Source organism: Microtus oregoni, unplaced genomic scaffold (genome assembly GCF_018167655.1).
Source record: "Microtus oregoni isolate MIOR12 unplaced genomic scaffold, Mior012 000008F_ref0000371, whole genome shotgun sequence".
Lineage (NCBI taxonomy): Eukaryota > Metazoa > Chordata > Mammalia > Rodentia > Cricetidae > Microtus > Microtus oregoni.
In genome coordinates this window covers 12,088,206-12,101,642 of record NW_024543067.1, presented here as the reverse complement: position 1 = coordinate 12,101,642, position 13,437 = coordinate 12,088,206, and the positions used below count along the sequence as shown (strand labels likewise).

General features: G+C 47.8%; 1 protein-coding gene across 1 annotated transcript; it reads left to right on the top strand.

Annotated features, from left to right (window-relative positions):
• The first annotated feature begins 3,037 nt into the window (after positions 1-3,037).
• On the top strand, positions 3,038-8,460 carry Penk (proenkephalin). Its single transcript, XM_041657370.1, has 4 exons — positions 3,038-3,391; positions 3,475-3,529; positions 4,048-4,188; positions 7,456-8,460. Exons 3-4 carry the CDS (start codon positions 4,051-4,053, stop codon positions 8,122-8,124), a joined length of 807 nt encoding a protein of 268 aa, XP_041513304.1. The 5' UTR covers positions 3,038-3,391; positions 3,475-3,529; positions 4,048-4,050; the 3' UTR covers positions 8,125-8,460.
• The last annotated feature ends 4,977 nt before the right edge of the window (positions 8,461-13,437 follow it).

Genomic DNA, 13,437 nt, shown 5'->3' with positions numbered 1-13,437 from the left:
AAAGTCTGCATGGACCCTCCCTTCTGACCCAGCCTCAACCATGGACACATGTCCCTTGGCAGAGTCACGGAGGTCACGGAGGAAATGATTTTGAAAATGACTAAGAGCAAATCAAAGTCACACTGCTAAACAAGGCTTGTGTCCGATGTGGCAGTGTGGAATTTTAGCATGGCTGTCGCTCATCACCTTTCCAAAAGCTCCTCCTGAAAGTGAATCTGCTCCACAAAGCCTATACTGCTTGTGTTCACAGCAGTTTCTTCAATGGATCTGACGAGCTGCGATGTGATTTGTTTCGTTCATTGTTTATTGTCTGTACATGATGCTAAAAGTGATGCTTCTTCCCTGTCTGAGAGATAAAGGTCAAACTTAGAAATTTCTTCCATTCCCTGTAAGTTTATAATGTCTGAACAGCGTGCTTGGCATTTTCATCTATCCTCACTCCTCCTCCTCCTCCTCCTCCTCCTCCTCCTCCTCCTCCTCCCCCGTTGATCTCATTTAAACTCTGTTCTGGGGATCAGACACCCAGTTACCTTCCCTGTCAAGGGTCCTGTCCATTTCTGGGATTTTGAAAATGAGAATAAACCAGCACACAATTTCCTCAATTTGGGGGTTTATGTCAACAAAAAAAGCATCCTGTTCAAGCTGATGGGACTCTATTTCATAGTCACTCTATGATAGCTTCCTGGGCCCACCTAACAGACTCCCTTAAAAACAGAGATGCTTCCTGCTAGCTTGCCCCATTCACAGAACACCGTTTTACAAAGCATGCTCCTTAGATCAGAGCTGAAGACAAGGAAGCGTTCCCTGGCTCTGGCTCAGCTCCAAACCTTTGATATGCCAGAGCTTGGCACTTCCCCTGGTGCCTCAGTCCTCCACTGCGCCTGAGAGAGAGGCCAGAGGAACGGTCTCTCTGTGTGTGACTTCATGAGCCTGAGTGGCAAGATGAAGGAGGATGGGAGAAGAGTGTTTACAGGGCTTTTCTTCTGCCCTCTTTCTCAAACACCTGACTGAACAGCTAAGAACTGGAATAGACACCAGGCTGGCTCTGAGCTAATATTTGCCCTCCTGGAATCAGAAGAAGGTATGGTTTGAGTCTTGACCTGAGAATCAGAAATCTCTAAATTGAAGACAGTTTCGTCTCAGAATACAGCTGCAAAATCTGCCACATAGGTTTCAACGATCACGACAAAGAAATGGATCCTAAATCAGCCACTACTACTGCTCAAATCTAATGAAATGAATACAGAAACCTGACTTCCACGGCCAGGGTAGATAGGATGGGGTGATGGAAGGGAATTAACCCAGTGACACCCCACTCATCCAACCAGCAGTCGGCACACATTTATTAGCCATGGGCTGTAACCAAACTATCTGTGCCAGACAGACCCGGGGACTTGTAGGGAACATATACATTTGTTGTCTCTCTTGTGACATTTTTAAAGCCACTGAGAAAATGCAGCCTTCCAAGAAACCCGGGGAGGACATTAAACATTCCAAGAGAAGCAAAGTAGGCTTTTGAGAATTTGAATAATATCTCAGGTATACGTAAACCCGGATGCAGAAAGGTGTCTTTCTTCTCTGTTCAGTACATTGCACGGCACTGCGGTGCAGTCGTCTCTTTTACAAAGCCTGGGCAACGAGAGGAAATTGTTTACAGCTCTCTTTTGCACTGGGGAGAAGAAGCAAGAACGAACAAAACTCATCCAAACGCTGGTGGAAAGAGTCTAAAAAACAGAAAGGGAACAAAGCTGGCCTGTACCGCACAAGCGCTGTGCTTTCCTGGTCCAAGTACAAGACCTCCCCAGCCAGGAGAAACGCAGGTGCTCCGGGGTATCCTTTGGAGCTTTCTGTGAACTGTCCTCAGCCAGCATAGAGAGTCCTGAGGAGGAGTAGATAGTGGCCCTCGTCCTTGGTGTGCGCCACCAACGCAGGAGAGCGCCGCCCCCTAGCGACCAAAATGGGAGACGCCTTTCAGATTGAGCCTCTCAGCAGCTGCGAGGAGGCAGGAACTGCGACGGTTGAAAAGGATGGGCGATCCTTTGCAAATAACGTGTACGGCTGGGAAAGCCTTGAGACCCTTTATGAACTCTCGAACTGTTTGTGGTATCTTCCTAGGACGAGGGAGATAGGTACAAGCAATGGATGAAGGGATGTGAGACAAACTGATAATAGATCCAAAGGAGAGAGATGCCAGGTAGTTAGTTAAAACAGCTCGTGAGACCAGACAGTTTAAAAGATTTCGTCCATTATTCCAGATGATTCTGTCTTAAGCACCGTCCCTCCTCTCTCGTGTGCCGACATAATAGCATGTTACCTCAACTGCCGTTTGACAAATAGAAAAAGACCTAAGATCTAAGCTTCCTGAATATTGGCCATCTACAGACCCAGGAAGTGAGGAGTGGGCTGTTCTGCAAGCCCCAGCTAGCCTCACCTTCTGCATTCCGGCGGACAAGATGTGCAAGACCCAAAACAAGGCGTCCAGGACAGCGTTCCTCATTATTCCCTCCACACCAAACTCCCGACACACTGACATCACACCTCCCCGCGCCCCCCACCTTACTCATCAAACACCTCCCCCCAAAAAATAAAGCCACCCGGTGCAGCACACTGGCGACAGAAAGTCCTGAACCTGGAAGTCAGACCAGAAAGCCCAGATTGATCCCTCCTGTGGTCCCTGGACAACACGCTTCCCAAAAACTGGTTTTTGTTGGCTTTGTTTTGTTTTTACGGTTTCCTTTTGTTGGGGGGGGGCTGTTTTGTTTTGTTTTCTGTTCCTGAGGTATTGCTTCTGTGGCCGGAGATCTCACTTATCGAAGGGAGAAAGTTTAGGATCCCCAGAAAGTTTCGAATATTGATTTCCATAATCATTAACTGGGTGCCTACTGTGCGTGCTCCCGACGCTGTTAGACAGCAAGAAAATAGAGGGAGATGGGTGAAAAATTAGGACGTCCCTGCAGAGCTCTTGGAGAAGAAGGTGGGGGGAAGGGGCAGCTTCACTGAATCCGAGGGTGTCCAGCTTCTCACCGGAACCCAAGTCCGTCTGCCCTTTCAAACACCCCCGCCCACGGTGCCACCGAAGTGATTCATGCAGGGAACGCAGTTTCCCCTCTGTGTCCTCCCCAGAGTTCCTGACTGCGCGGTGGGGGGACCTCCGGCGCCCACTCGCAGTCGCCACCCTCGGGGGCCGCGTGCTGCGAGGACGTCCCCTCCCGCCAGGCGTCGGCGCGGGCTGGCGTAGGGCGTGCGTCAGCTGCAGCCCGCTGGCGATTGGGGCGCGGGCGCCTCCTTCGGTTTGGGGCTAATTATAAAGTGGCTGTGGTCGCTGCCAGCCTCGGGACAGCAAGGCAAGCGCTCAGAGCCCCGCAGCCCAGCGACACCGAGGACCGCAACGGTGAGGTCCCGATCTCCCAGCCGCCTTGCCCAGCTCCCCGACGCGGCCCGCCTCACACTTGCCTTCTTCTCTCTCCTTTACAGGGTGGCATCTGGGACCCGCTCCTCCAGCAGCCTGCTCCATTCGAACAGCGGCAGCGTGAGTGCCTTAGCCCCCAAGACTCCCGCGCCGTGGCTACCGTCGCCTGTCCCCCTCATTGCATGCCTGCTCCCAACTTCCTCGGGATTCCTCTTTGCCATGGGGGTCCGTGTCCTATTCCCCAAGCGCCCGCTCCCGAGCTGCGATCTCCAGTGTTTGCTCCAGAATCTTGCCCTGGGCAACAGACGCCCGGGAAAATGGGACGCCCTCGGAAGAACAGGTTGCCATCAGGAGGACAGGACGCCCCCGGGAAGATAGAGTGACCCCTGGAAAACAGGATACCCTTCCCCGGAATGCCCCCCGGAAGACAGGATGCCTTTGGGGGAAGCCCCAGAACAGCAGGAGCCCCTCTGGCTGAGTTATCCCTCAGTCACCCGAAAAGATGTTGGGCTGTGGGCGGGGTCCAGGAAAGGGTGTTTCTGAGGGTCTTGCTCCACAACCTCCCACCCAGCATGGTTCCCTCCTGGGGAATCTTGAGACGGGACAGGTCCCCATGTGCGCATCCTTCTCTCCTACAGCCCATGGCGCGGATCCTGAGACTTTGCACCTGGCTGCTGGCGCTTGGGTCCTGCCTGCTGGCTACAGTGCAGGCGGAATGCAGCCAGGACTGCGCCAAGTGCAGCTACCGCCTGGTACGCCCCGGAGACATCAACTTCCTGGTGAGTTTAATTCTCGGTGAGGGGATATCCTTAGCCATGTTCATGTGGCCAGCCTTGCAGACCTCTATGGGTCACTCTCACTGTAAGGTGCATGACAGGAGCCTTTGGTGACCTGGGTGACCCTGGCACTTCCAAAACGTTGATCCAGATCCGCTCTGTCTCCCAATTTGGAATCAGTCTATCTGGGACCCTTAAGAGCTGAGGTATCTATCTACACACAAACCAATTTCGTTTTGACCTTGGGGATATGGAACCCCTCGATGTGTTCTCTCAGTACCTCAGATAGCACTTCATCTAGGCTGTCAGAAAGAAGTGGGCACCCCAACTTTAGAACCCAAGCAGGGAGCCCTTCAAACAAACATCCCACAAAGAAGGTAATTTAAAAAAAAAAATGAGAATGCCCCCTCCCCCCCTTACTCTTCTTAAGCTTCCTTAGCCTTGAGTCCCTCCTCTCTGGATAGGGAAGGGATTAGGGGAGAGGTAGGAAAATACCAGGAGAAGCAGGGAAGAACTTCCTAAGAGTCCCACGAATAAGAGAATTCCCCCTTGTCTGGTCTTGACTGCACTTTTGTAATAACAGCTAAAATGACAATTTGATTTGGCTGGGAGAAGAGCACAGAAGACAGCCAGCGCCCAAGGAGCTGGAATCTGTCCAAAGACAGCCTGCCCCACACAGGAGCTAGGGGAGACAAGATGGCTGTTCTCTTCTTCATAGGTGACAGGCTTTCCAATCACGAGGGTGGTCCACTGGGTCTGAATCATTTTTTTTAATCTACTCTCTCAGTGATCGACTGTCCTGTCCTTGAAAATTCCTTGATAGTTCAGAAGAGAGGGACATGTTAGTCCAAACTGCCTCAGCTCACGCTTGAGCCTTTGAGGGGAGCTTCACGTTTTTGAGATAATAGAAATTGAAAAGAAACAAGAGAGATGCAGAATCTAAGCTGGTGTTTCCAGTTAGGTGTTTGTTTGCTTCGCTGGAATGTTTTGATCCCATGGTCTATTTCAGTTGATGGAGACTAACTTGGCCTTAGAGAGGAATTGTGAGGGGAACACTGTTCCATCTCAGCTTTCTTCCTTCTCCCATAGTCATGAGCTCGTGAGGTTTAACCTTGTGAGGAATGGACTTTAAACGCAGGAGATTAAAACCATACCATACTGAAGGTCACTGTCTGACCCCTGAATTCTGGGGCACAGCCACGGGTATTTGTTGAGAGGCACTGACATTTTAACTCTACCCTCTGCTTGTCAAGCAGAGTCCGAACTTAGGAACTCAACACGTAGTTTAGGGTTCTCTGCCAGCTATATAATGATGATGTGAATTCTAGAAGAGTCTGAGAGCCAGTAATCTGACCTCTAATGGTGGCAGACTTACTAACTCATATGGCTTGGGAACTCAAAGATCACTGACGTTTAACAATCCCTGTCCGAGAAGATGTCACTCAACTGCTCACTTCACCGAGCTCAGAAATGATGTTCATCTTCCTTTTTCATCGCTGAAGACCATGAACAGAGGTCCTTGCCTGACAAGTAGCTGCCAGACAGCAGAGAAACTTCTGGTTTCTCTGTTTCTTCTCAGCTGCCACTCATCACTGACAGCATTGCTGGTGGCCAGACAGGTAGAGGGGGTACATTGTATCCTTGTTACTGGAGCTCTCTGTCCTCTTACCTGTGGTGCAGATGATGAGGGGCACATGCAGTAAGGACAGGTTAGGGAACACTCACTATCCATTAAAACATCTTTTAGGAAGCCTTTGATTGAGTGATTTGTTTTCCGTCTCGGTGTACATTTAATGTTGCTGTTTTCTCATTGGCAGGGAATTAGTTAATGGTCAAATATTGCTAAAATTACAGCTATTCTGAAATTTAAGCTAGAACTCATAGGCAAAATGAGATTGCCTAGCCAAAGGTACAGAGTAAGTCAGTAAATATTTACCAGGTTCCCACAAGATAGGGTAATGGGCACCAAGATGAGAAGTTGCTCTGACGGTTGCTAGAGGTTGCCCTTTAGTGTGCCCTAGACCAAAACGCTCAGTGTGCTTCTAAAATGACATCAGTGACATTCATTTTTGGCCACAATACAGTTTTAGAATGGAAATCTTATTGTCTCTTGTACAGCTTAGCCTTTTAATGATGTTTTGGGTCTTTAATAATATATTTTCAAGAATAAAATGGCTTATTTTAATTATCTCCTCTTTTACATGCTCTTGTATATTTAATTTTCTTCAACACAAAATTAAAATAACCATTATAAGTTGGTTAGCTATGTTTCCGGAATATTTTATTGTATCTCGAATAAAGGCTTTCATTGTGAAAATGGAAATGAAACATATCCATTTTTAAATGCCGAGAGCAGACCTGGATTTTCTGTCTTAATCAAGGGCTGTAGCCTGGTGTCGGTAAGGTCCTTTAGAAGGCCATGAAGCCCCTCCACAGAAAAAAAATGCTTAGGAACATAATAGGATTTTGCAATGTTATCTAAAATTCATGTTATCTTCATTGTAGGCAAGAAAATGAATTGAAAATTTGTTTGAATGAGGTCATTTAAGATATATAGCCTAAAGCTGACTATAGCTTGAGTTTAATTGCTCTATAATAAGAAAGCATAATTGCATGCTGCTAATTCCTCCTTTATTAAAAATATGACTGTATTAGAAAAGACCTGTTTTGTACACCAAAAAAGTAATATGAATAACCTGTGCATTTGCATCCAGGTAGTTAATAGTGTTTAGTTCAAAATGATGAGATCTGTTTTAATCAGCCATGAAAGGGATCAAGACATCTTATTTTTTCAGCTGATCAAACAATTCATATCAAATAAGTGTGGTGTAGTGTTTTGAATGGCTTTCTCTGTAAACTTATTTTGGAATTGCAGATTTTTTTTCTTTAAAGGTTGAAAGTATGGAGGGGATATTTAGGGAAAGTCCCTAGTCAGGTAAAGAGAAATTCCTCCCTTGGGGCTCAAAAAGTCTCAGACCAAATTGCATCTCCAGTAGGAAGCAATGTGGCCAGATTGGGTTCCAGAGGCGGCCATTTGAGTTAGAATTGGAGATCCCTCAAAACGATGGGATGAGGCAGCATCCACAGCAAGACAGCTAACAAGACTTTAGGACGCACTGGCTCCCTTTTTCCAGAGCTCTCTGGTTCACCGTTTGTTCAGGTTGAGAGTAGAAATAGCCTTTCTCCATGACAGTGTGTGACATAGATAACTACGGTCCATCTTTAGCCCCAAAGGGTCTCTTTTGGTCATGTATCTCCTTGTCTTCCCAGGCTTGCACCCTGGAGTGCGAAGGACAGCTGCCTTCTCTCAAAATCTGGGAGACCTGCAAGGACCTCCTGCAGATGTCCAAGCCTGAGCTCCCTTGGGATAGCCCCGACATGCTCAAAGACAGCAGCAAACAGGACGAGAGCCATTTGCTAGCCAAGAAGTATGGAGGCTTCATGAAAAGGTACGGGGGGTTCATGAAGAAGATGGATGAGCTTTATCCTGTGGAGCCTGAAGAAGAAGCCAACGGAGGCGAGATCCTTGCCAAGAGGTATGGCGGCTTCATGAAGAAGGATGCCGATGAGGGCGACACCCTGGCCAACTCCTCTGACCTGCTGAGAGAGCTCCTGGGAACAGGAGACAACCGTGGGAAGGAGAGCCACCCCCAGGAGGGCACTGACGAGGACGACAATGTGAGCAAGAGGTATGGGGGCTTCATGAGAGGCCTCAAAAGAAGCCCCCAGCTGGACGATGACGCGAAGGAGCTGCAGAAGCGCTACGGGGGCTTCATGAGAAGGGTGGGTCGCCCCGAGTGGTGGATGGACTACCAGAAGAGGTATGGGGGCTTCCTCAAGCGCTTTGCTGAGTCTCTGCCCTCCGACGAAGAAGGGGAAAGTTACTCTAAAGAAGTTCCTGAGATAGAAAAAAGATACGGGGGATTTATGCGATTTTAAAGCCCTTTCCCCACAGTGACCCCAGGCGCCCACCAGCCTGCTCCACCCCCAGTGAGCAACTGTGTCATCAATGGTGTTTGTCATTCGCTGCTTGAGCTGTATAGTTGCCCCTGTGGTCTGGATAACTACACTGCCTGAAAACTGTGATATGTAGGGTCTGTACTCTTTGGAGTCTTGAAACTCAGTACTGGTATGTTGCAGCTAATCTCGTTATCATGCTGTAATAGCTTCCGTTACCTCATCCCTTACGTTTTTGACGAGATGTCAATAAATGCTTACTTGTACATAAATATAATAAACCCATTACCCCAACTGCACAATGTTCTTGTGAGAAGTGCCTGTCATTTGTCTGTGGGTGTTCGCAGTAAAGGCTCGGCTTGCAACAACAGTACCCTCAGCTGCAGTCATAGCAGGATAATCACCGGTCTCTTTCTCCTGATCCAGGCGACAAAACCTTTCTTATTTAACAATTTGTCTGCAAACTCTTAAATAAAGAAATGCAATGGAACAAAGTTAGATGCAAAGACAATTTACCCTGTTTTATACAGACAGAAAGTGGAGGCCACAGTGGTTAAGTACTTGGTCTAAATTTGCTCAGGAATTGAAGCAGGGGTGAGGTTAAAGCCTTACACTGTTCCCAGTCAATAACTCCACACCCATTTCCTCTCCTCCCACCCAGATCTCCAGGAAGAACGTGGGACTGTATCTTGTTCAGCATTGCACACCCTTCCCCCATGACCATAGGAGAGCTTCTAATAGCTGATGAATGAGTGAATGAGTGATGTGAAGAAATGAATGCATTCGACAACCAGACAATCCAGAAGGGGACTGTGGCCGTTCGGGATACGAAGTCTCAAAACACAAGGGGCTGATGAATAATTCACATTAACAAAGGGATTTGAGGCATTTTTTCAGATATCAAAATTACAGTGACCTTTCACTTTTCTAGTTGAAGCTACAGGCAACACCACGCATCCACTTCCCTCCCCAGAACCCTCACCAACCCTCTCACCCTGTGTTCTTCAGGAAACCAGGTCCTATTGGTCTGCAGGGTCCCCACTCAGCATTCTCTGTTCCAGCCTGGAAGGTCCACCTGACAAGGCAGTCCCACTGACCCTGGGAGCCCATTCCAAAGTCTAGCTCTAGTCCTGTGGAGACTTGGGGACGTCCTAATTCTCCTGATTAGCTCAAGGTGTCACAGGTTCCCAGCCTCAAGGATCACTTTCCCCAGAGACCCTTCTGATGGAGACTGTTCCTTCCAGGAAGAGCCCTGAGAACTGTGCATTTTGAGTGAGAGGCAAGTAATAGCCACAAAACCCAGAAGAGGGCAAGTGGAAAAGAGCTGCCGGCTCTGGAGTTCTGCATCAGGGACCAAGGCTGCTCTGCTCTGGGGTTTGCAGCAGGCGCCCCCAGGAGCTGCCACCTCCCTCGGAAAATCCAACTCCACATTGGCAGCTGTTTCCAATGAGATGTTAAACTTAGGTGTTTGTCTTTTTCTGTTCATTACTGGTAATCAGGCCCATTTAAAACAGAGCATGCCCAGCATGTTTGTCGACACACACCTGTAATCCTAACCCTCCTGAGGCTGAGACAGGAGCAACACATGTTCATGGCAGTTTGGGCCATGTGGCAAATTCCAGGTCAGTCTGAGGTAATAGCTGCATAAGGTGGGAATCAAAGCAAAAACATCGAGTCAAACAAAACACAGCTTTAGATTCAAAAGACATGGAAGCTAATATTTGAGGGGGGGTGAGTTAATTAATTCTCTCCCCTCGAGCAAAGCATTTGAACCCTTGGAAGCAAGAATCCAACCTACACTATGGAAGTGGCGGGTACTCCCTTCCTCCTTCCTCACAATACATCAACCTAGGAGAATACGATATGCATGTCTGCATGCATCATGATCTGTCTGAGAAGCCAGCACAGGGCTAGGAGGTCAGGTTATTCTGCACGCACATCCAAGCAATCTTTCTTTCCTTTCAGGGGGTCCTGTGAAAATAGGGCCCAAATGCTATTAATATACAGCAATGGATGGCTATCAGCTGCTCCACTCCATCTCCTGTCTCCCGAGTCAAGAACTACACACACAAAGTCTGCAATGGAACAGTCTCACACAATGATAGAGAACCAGGAACTCAAAAAGTCCTCTGAAGCTGCTCAGGGGAGGAATTAACAGAGCAGAGGGACAGAAAAAGGCGGTGGAAGGAAAAGGGTTTTTCTTTTTACGATTTAGATTTGCGAGTCCGGGGGAAATATCCCATGGTGCATACTCCTGCCTAGAACAGATGATTCCAGGCCTGCCTCGGTACTCAGATACCCCCTGTTTCCCACCCTCCAACCTACAGTTTCATCGCTAGAATTTTACTTTAACTCTTAAAGACCTGGATATTTTCAAGAATGCTCTGTTTAAATTCTGAGGTGCTGTTGTCTAAGGCCACCTTGGACACTCCAGTCGGTGCAGACACCTGGGCCCTGACTATTGTCTCAGTGTGCGTTCAGCAATAAGCACTAGAGGTAGGATTTAAAATGAACCCACGCCTCTGCTGCCTTTAGAGGGCTCAGATAAGTGTAGGTGAAGAGGCATGAAGACCACATCACCTGCAGAGGGCGCTGCTGCTCCATTCTGATCCTTTGCCGGGCTGTTTCTTCCCTTATTGCAAGGCACCTGCGTTTGCACAATCCCACCCTGCAGCTTTGGGGGTTCCTTCTGAAAGTTAGTGAGTGTGAACACTGAGACCAGCTGGCCTGCATGGAAATTCCAGCTACATCACTGAAGCTCTCCTGCCTAACTTTCTCCCTAGTCCTTCATTAGGTTTTCAGTAGAGCACTGTCAAAGAAAACGAAGCCCTTTAACCTGGGCCCGCCGGCCTGCCCGCTCTTGGGCCGACAGGGGTGGTCCTGTAACTTAACCGTCCCTTTCTTTAGGTGGATCTCGGGTTCTCCACCATATGCCCAGTCGAGCTTTGTTCTTTCAGAGACGTAGTGACATTTGAGCTCAGAGTTGAACTCTTTTCTAAAGGATGTGTCCAGGCGACAGTTGCTGCTTGCAGAGTCCTCTAAATCCTCGTTCGTTTTTCCCTCGTGTTCACGATCGGCTACTCAAACATCACCATACCTCTGTGTAAACCACAGAAGGACCAAACCAAGAGTGAACCTCAGTGTATACTGGGCACTGGGTGATTGTGCCCTGCTCCTGGCTTCTTGACTGTGAAAAGCAGGCCATGAGGCTGGGGTGTGATGTGCAGCAGCCGTGTCTGTACTTTCCACTACATTTTACCGTGAACCCCAAACTGCTCTAAGACTTTGTCCAAAAGAGGGGCATGAAGAGTCTGAGCCTGGTTCTTGCATGGGCTTGGAGAAGAGGGCAACAGCCCTGTGCTTCCAATATTTGCATTTGCCATTTTCCCCGAACTTTATATATAGCACCCACATAAATCAATTTATGTATTCAATGGCAAAATGGATGAAGCCCCCTGCACAGTTAACTGGTGAGAGAGAGTTCCAGGACAAAAAGAAGAGGATGTGTAATGCCTGGTGTAACAAAGAGCACGGCTTGGTGTTCGTTCATACTTTGGTCCCATCACTCCTGGCCTCTCTAGGCCAGACATCATGGTGGGAACACATAGGGAAGAGAACTTGTCAGGAAGCAGAAAGAGAGACCAGAGTCCTCTGGTCCCCATTGATGGCCTGATTCTAATGATGTAAAGACCTCCTACCCACTCCCAATAGAGTGGTGGGATCAATGCTAGGCATCTGGGTGATGAACTCATCAATGCTGAGCACCTGGGAGGTGGGATCAATGCTGAGTACCTGCATGATGGACTCAGTGCTTGGCATCTGAGTGGTGGAAGCAACAGGTGCAGGTAAAGATGCAGGCTCACCCTCCTACCCATGGGCTGCATGCACCCTGGGATGGCTATAAGTGGGACACCTTACTTAAAACATTATAAGCTGAATATTTTGTGAATTTTTTTTTAAATTGCATTCTGTAGTTCTCAAGTGTGACCTCTGTAGATGACAACACTGTTGCAACGTGGAAAGACTGGACATGACTGCAGGCCAAGCCACCTAAGAGTTCTGGCCCTAGGTTTTGGCAATCGTATCAACAGCATTATGGAACCAGCCCCAAGCAGGCAAAGGAAAGGCTGTTTCTGAGCCACAACTGCAGAACTATTTAAGGAATAACAGGAGGGAGAAGTATGGAGATCAATTGTTGGTTTCCCGACCGCCCAGACCGGTAAGGTTACCTGGAGTCTTAGTCCTTCTGTGGCTACATTGCGTCTCTCTGACTCCTCCTACTCTCTCTATACATCGCTTTCATCCTAACTATATTCTGTCCTGCTATAGGCCCAAATCAGCTTCTTTATTAACCAATGGTGTTCACAGCATACTGAGGGGAAGCCCACATCAGAGAGGCAAGTACTGCTTCATACAAGCAGCACTGTGAAATGTCCAAGCACATAAAAACAAATACCGGGAAAGATGGGCAAAAACATGGAATGGCTTGACTCCTGAAGACAGTCAGGCACAAAACATGATTTTCCGTATTTTCAAAGACATAAAGACAGGAACGCCTTCTGTTTAAAGAGGGAATGAGAAATTATGAAATATTCAGCCTCTTTGAGCATAACAGTGCCTTGTGTGTACAATTAATGCGTGACTTCTATTTCATATCCTCTGCTGCCTGCTACCCAGGTCCTGGTATGCATTTTACTTGCTCATCGTGAGGATGACAGGCAAGGTGTGGCCAGGAATGCATTCTACTGCACTGCTCCATAGCTTGTCTTCCAGGCTGCAACCTTCCCTCCAAGACCAGAGGAGCTTTAACAAATAATGTATTTTTCAGATATGAAGAGAAGTGTTAGTGATAAATGAGGTGCAGAGACATTAGAGAATCTGGTTAAACAGGATGTTATTTATTTATTATGATTGTACATGTGTGGGGGTAACAGTGTCAGTTGGGGCATGTAGAGGGCAAAAGGCAAGTTTGTGGGTTCTGTACCCTCCGTGGATTATCCTCTGGTCATCAGGCCCGTGCAGCACACACTTTGACCCACTGAACCACACCACCAGCCCCCTAAACAGCACAGATTTTATCTAAACACAGTTAATGATTTTATGCATTCATTTCAAGTTAATGATGAACCAATTGAGCATAAAACAAAGATTTTTATCAAGGAAAAGTTATGATTATGATAGTCCAGCAAGCACAAAATGAAAGCAAGCAAGTGCCTGTAAACCAGCGAGCAGGTAAATAAATTGCAGCCTATCCAAAAATGTAAAATCACTTGCCAGTGAAATGAGGGACTGTCG

What these genes read in the sequence shown, in the direction of transcription:
- Penk (XM_041657370.1), top strand. Translation starts at nt 4,051, where the DNA reads ATGGCGCGGATCCTGAGACTTTGCACCTGGCTGCTGGCGCTTGGGTCC. An exon ending in CCGGAGACATCAACTTCCTG is followed by an intron (nt 4,189 to 7,455) that starts GTGAGTTTAATT and finishes TTGTCTTCCCAG; the next exon opens with GCTTGCACCCTGGAGTGCGA.